General features: G+C 49.3%; 1 protein-coding gene across 1 annotated transcript in view; it reads left to right on the top strand.

The window, feature by feature from the left end:
* RAB44 (RAB44, member RAS oncogene family) overlaps nt 1-3,912 on the top strand; it is an 8,745-nt gene extending 4,833 nt beyond the window's left edge. Inside the window, exons 7-12 of the mRNA XM_026036058.1 lie at nt 7-1,424; nt 1,968-2,049; nt 2,278-2,392; nt 2,890-2,991; nt 3,667-3,743; nt 3,828-3,912. Of these exons, the coding sequence (XP_025891843.1) occupies nt 7-1,424; nt 1,968-2,049; nt 2,278-2,392; nt 2,890-2,991; nt 3,667-3,743; nt 3,828-3,912 (1,879 nt within the window). The remainder of the gene's footprint in view (nt 1-6; nt 1,425-1,967; nt 2,050-2,277; nt 2,393-2,889; nt 2,992-3,666; nt 3,744-3,827) is intronic.
* The last annotated feature ends 1,824 nt before the right edge of the window (nt 3,913-5,736 follow it).

Raw genomic sequence — 5,736 nt, 5'->3', positions numbered from 1 at the left:
GGCTAGGGACGTGTCGGGTTTGGAGGGGCAGCGCAGGGGTTTAAGCGTGCGGGCGCTCGCAGAGGCCGCGGAGCTCGCGTTCACGCTGGGCAGGACCGTGGACGCGGGTCTGGGACCTCTGGGTGCAGCTCAGCCCCAGGAAGGGATGCCAGGACAGATGGTCGCTTCCAAGGCACGTGTGATTCCTATGGGACACGTCCCAACACGAGGGACTCAGGCACATGACGAGGCCACCCCTGGTGCTGGGACTCCTGATCTGGGAGCATCGCAGGGAGCCTTTGCTGGCGTCTCTAGCCAGGTGCTAGAGAGGACCCAGGGAGAAGGGGCTCATGCGTGTTCACCACCAAGGGAGGCGGCTCTGAAATCAGAAAACCCTCCAGCCAAAATCATGCATCCAGAATTGTTGACTCAGGCGTGGGGGGCTTTGGATGGGGACGAAATCCAGGGAAGAGGTGCTGATCTAGAGGTGTCTTCACTGGAGGCTCCTAAGGCCGAAGTCACGTGGGGGGACGGGGCCAGCGCAGATGTGCTGGAGGAGCCTAAGGAAGTGATGAGGAGGCAGAACACCAGCCCTGCTCCGTACCCGTCCAACACCCGCGGAGCAGAAAGGCTGCAGGGAGAGGGGACTGATGCAGAGGTGAGGCCTCCTGATGGAGCCTGTGATCTAGATGTGGAGCAGGGGGCAAACCATGARGCGGGCAAGCGATTTTGGGGCCAAATGGAAGGTTTCCAGCTAAAGCAGGGCGGTGAAGCTGGCACAGCCTCACGCATTTCAGAGATGCCGTTACCATCCAGGGGGAGAAGGCAGGCAACACTGATGCAAGAGGATGTTCTCATTCCAGATGTGACCCCGCTAGGTGCTTCAGGACAGGAGCAGGTCTCAACACAAGCAGATAAGGTGAGGCCAGATGTTGCTCCCGAGCAGCTGCTGCCRAAGGAGAAGCTGCTGCAGGTGATGGAATTGGAGCAGGCAGCTGCTGAACCTCCAAAAGGGGAGGTGGCACCAGTGTCTACCCTTCGGCCGAGTGTCCAATGCAAGGACAACATGGGGAGCAATCCCATGGGGACACCTGGAGAGAGCCCGCTGAGGGACACAGCCAATAGTGGGGTGCAGCCTTYAGCACAACTCGCAGAAGAACAAAGAAGTGGTCTGGATGTTGGCCATGGGATGGTCAATGGTCACTGGGATGGGAAACAAGATGTTGGGCTGAAAGCAAGTCAGGAAGCAAAGCYCAGACCAGAACATTCAGGGGCCACGCTGGTCCATGGGGCAGCACCTGCTCCAAGAGGCTCTCCTGAAACCTGCCCTGATCCAGATCACCTCTACAACGTGCTGTTTGTGGGGGACTCCCATGTGGGCAAGACATCGTTCCTGTACCGGTTACACGCCAACTCCTTCAACCCGCATCTGACTGCTACAGTAGGTAGGCTTCCTTCTGCTCTTCTGCAGCACAGCTCTGTCCTTGCTTGGATAGTCGTGGCCATTCTCTTGTCCCCTCCCTCATCCTTTACTCTTTGAAACAAGACGCAAATCTGTTTAAATTCACCAAAATCCATTGCTCACTGTCAGTCAAGGCACAACACAACCTGCTGGGGTCATTACAGGCATGGCACTGCTCACGTCCAGCACGTGATGGACTTAGGAGGATCTAGGACCTCCAAAGTTGGGGGTCATGTGCTCCAGAGAATTAATGCTGCCRTGCTTTAAGCAGGGCTTGTTTCATAGCCAAAGGCCCTGGTGGGTTTTATTTGWTTGTTTTGTTTTGTTTCACTTTCTTTTCACTCCTCTCTTAACCAACGTACTTCTACTCAGCCTAAGATTTGGCACCTTGTCAAAATCTGGCCACTGAAGATCTAAAAGCCCGAGAGATGAGCTGCAGGCCACACATGCCCTGTGTGCTTGCTGCACCCATCCTATAGCTTGGCCAACCCTACAGCATCAAAAGTTCCTGTTGCGTATGTCCTAGGGCTGGATTACCAGATCAAAAACCTTATTGTGGACAACAAGCTCTTCACTCTCCGCCTGTGGGACTCAGCTGGGCAAGAAAGGTAAGGTCCTGTGCCGCGGCAAAGTAACCGGCATGTTTGGGTAGCTTGTGGAGATGTATTTTCAAGCTCAGAATTCAAGTATTTAGAGGTATGGCTAAGTAAAACCTCTACCAATGGTGTTTTTCTCTGGAAAACATCATTTTCAGCCTTCACTTGAGCAAGATTCTTCTATTTCTGTAGAATGAGACCTTGTTATTCCCCATCGGTGATGGTTTCAAATGTCCGCAGGTACCACAGCATCACCAAGCAGTTTTTCCGGAAGGCAGACGGTGTCGTGCTGATGTACGACGTCACCTCSGAGTATTCCTTTGCGGATGTGCGCTACTGGCTGAGCTGTATCCAGGTGGGTGGACTGGGAAATGCGCCGTGTCGCTGCTTTTCACCATTCTGCAGTGCTTCCAGATAGGCCTGTTGCTAATACTGTTATGATGATTACTGACTTTATCTGAGAACTGTGAAGTGCAAGTGAGGGCCTAAAGATATTGGAACAAAAAGTGGCTAACAATATTGGAACAAAATAGGTGGCCACTTGGCTCAGGGCYGTTAAACCATAGGTGGATCATCTTCTGAAAGATATCACAAAGTCAAATACAAAGCAAGTTCACTACAGGCATCGCTCAGCTAGGTCGCTGCTGTTTAAGAGGTAAGAAAGACTATTTGAGAAGAAAAACACAGCTTTTCTTGAGTTCTTTAACTAAGTTAATGGGATTTAAGGTTTCATTATCAGTCCRAGCCTACGGGTATCCTTGATAGTGCTCCAAGATGTGTTTGTTCAATGTCTCTGGCCATGCTTCAGAGAAGATCTAGATGGAACCTGCTTCTTCCCTCTTTGACTGCCAGGAGGGAGCAGAAGACGGAGTCACCATTCTGCTGCTGGGGAACAAAACGGACTGCACTGCGGAGAGACGGGTCCCAAGAGCAGAAGGGGAGCGCCTGGCTCAGGTAGGTGCCATCCCTGAGAGTGCAACCTTGCCACTAGCTGAACACAACCAAGACGAAGCAAGGGCGCTGGAAGGATCCGAGATCCACCAGCTCYTACCTACCTGAGGACCTTGGGGAAGGTGGAAAGCCCTTAACCCATCTGCTGTTCATTAATGGTCAGGAAAGGGACAGCAGGGACTGCCAAAGGGACCACGTTGCCATCCTGACCTCCTTGTTTTCCAAGGGCTAATTCATATTACCAGTTTGGGATTTGGACCGGTATCAGCTGAGCTGTTTTACATATGGAGGCACCAGGACAGAGAGGTTAGATGCTTTTTTTTCCAAAAAAACCCCTAGTTACTGGCAAAAATTGAAAGACCTGGAACATCTCATAATCATCTCCATATTCAGTGCTCTAATCAGACTGTTTCACATCTGCTGCTGTCTGCAGCATCTGTCTTCTCCTCAATATTAAATATTGCCCTTGCAGCTACGAGAAGAGCTGGATTTCATCCTTCACATTCTTGTAAATCAATAATTCTTCAGTTGCCTGGTTCCTTGAATCTGTGAGGCCCTCTGGYCCTTGCACTTCCACTTGGCAGTGACTTTTCCTTGGATGTTTACCTCCAGATCTACGAAGCTATTTTAACGCAATGCAAGAGAAGTGTGCTTCTATTTGGAATTTTTGTCTTCCAGGAGCATCAACTTACCTTTTATGAATGCAGTGCTGCCTCGGGCCACAATGTCCTCGASTCCATGGTCAGTCTAATCAGGTGAGCCAAAATTTTGCCCAGCTGCAAATTAGTGGGCAGCCAAAAGCCAGGGAGCGCTGCAAGATGCGCCTTTCATCCTACCAGGTTACTCAAAATCCGTGAAGATCAACTGAAGACCAAGGTAGAAGAGGAACCAAAGCCAGCTCGGAAGAAATGGGGCTGCTGCTGATGTGGGCTGGTTGCCTGCTTTGAGCTGAAACAGTTGGAAAAGTGTAAAAATAGCCACAAAGCCCCAGGTCTGCTGCCCATGCGCCCAACTTGGCTGCTTCCCACTGCTCCGAGCAAGAGCCATTGGGAACGCTCAGCCTCTYGTCCGTCTCCTTCCCATGTAATCAGCCTCAAAGTATCCAAATGCTTCAAAAAACTTGTCAGGAAACTCGACTGCTTGGAATTTGAGACTGAAACGTGGCTAACGAATGAGRCGGAGAAGGAGCCCGGCTGCATCTGGAGCTCTCAGTTTAATCTTTATTTCTTTACAACTCAAAGCAGGGAATTGTCTCTTTGCAGGGAAAGCCACATAGAATAAGGAGGAAAATAACATATATATATATATAAGGGTTTTTTTTTTAATATTACAGAGGGAAATGTATTGCTTCCTCCCCAGCAGCTCAACAGATATATTTAAACACAATGAATACGTGCAGATTTTGGAAAATAACTGTGCTCAGATTGCTTTTTGTTGCCACTCTTATTTAAATGTATATTCAGCAGAGTGCAGGGAAAGCTGTTCTGTTGATGGTTTTACAAAAATACAGTCAATAAGAGTTTGGTTTTCAGTAATATATATATATAAAAAAAGGCTCTCATTYTGGATTTTGGGGATTCTGTTACAGCACTCAGCAAGAGCATTTACTTGCAAGAACAGATGGGGTTGAGGTGGCCCAGGCTAAACTCTCCCATTAGATGGCAGCAAATGCAGCAATTCCTTCCATCTATGTAAAATCTCTTTTGCAAATAAAGAAGAGGACGCTCTGAAGCAGAGACCTGGAGAAGAGATGGCTCAGAAGACCGTCAGGCTGAAAGAAACCTCTGTTTTATCCCACCAGAAGTTACATCCACAAAAGCCAAAACAAATTTTGCTCTTATAAAAACCTCCCGCGCCAACTTGGAAATGCATCTTGCCAAGCTGAGGGAAACGAAGGGAGAGAAAGAAAAAAAGAAATAAAAGAAGGCATGCTGAGAAACCTGCTGCCTCACTTTCAAAGCATCTTCCACCTTTAATAACCGGGAATCCCGGTTCTTTGCAGTTTCAGATCAAAGGGACTCCTCATTTGCAAGCTCTTCAAGGCATGCATGAGTAGTTGGAGCCAGATCAAGGTCTACGGTATTAATAGTAACATGCAAAAACATTTGTTTGTACCACAAGTGTATACATATATATATATATTAATGCCAGGCTGCTTCCCTTCAAGCCATTCCTAATTATGAAAGGTGCCCCATGAGAAACATGGGAATTTCCCAAGTGATGTCAGGGATGCAAAATCTATATTCCCAGCCTGAAGCCATCGGGCGTTTCCCATCCCTCGGCTCCTTTGCGCCTTTAAAGCTGGATGGGATCCTGAGGAATTTTAACAAATCACCTGTTCTGGATACACCGGTTCCCAGGCTGGTCAGAAAAGTCATTTATTCCCAGTGGTGGATAAAGCAAAATAAGGAGCAAAGGGGAAAAGAGATGAGCTCATAGAGGGGAAACTGAGGCAAGCAAAGGGGAAAAAAGCACCTGCTCCTGTGAGCAAAGAGCTGGAGCTCTTTTTATTTTATTTTTATTTCCCACTTCACAAGCTGGGATTTAAAAGGCAGGAAACGTGGGACTGATAAGGGAAGCACTTTTCCTCGCGGTGTTTAATGAAAAGGGCAGAATTCGGCGGCGCAGGAAGTTGTTGGGGCCGAGAACTCCAACACCGTGGGGCAGGGGAGCCGCGCACGGCACGGGGGTCCTGGGGGGCTGGCGGTGCTCAGGTGGGCGCTTGGGGGGTCTCGGTGCTGTGGCAGT

This window comes from Nothoprocta perdicaria, unplaced genomic scaffold (genome assembly GCF_003342845.1).
Source record: "Nothoprocta perdicaria isolate Ctin4 unplaced genomic scaffold, notPer1 scaffold_170, whole genome shotgun sequence".
Lineage (NCBI taxonomy): Eukaryota > Metazoa > Chordata > Aves > Tinamiformes > Tinamidae > Nothoprocta > Nothoprocta perdicaria.
This window is presented reverse-complemented; position numbering and strand designations above follow the sequence as displayed.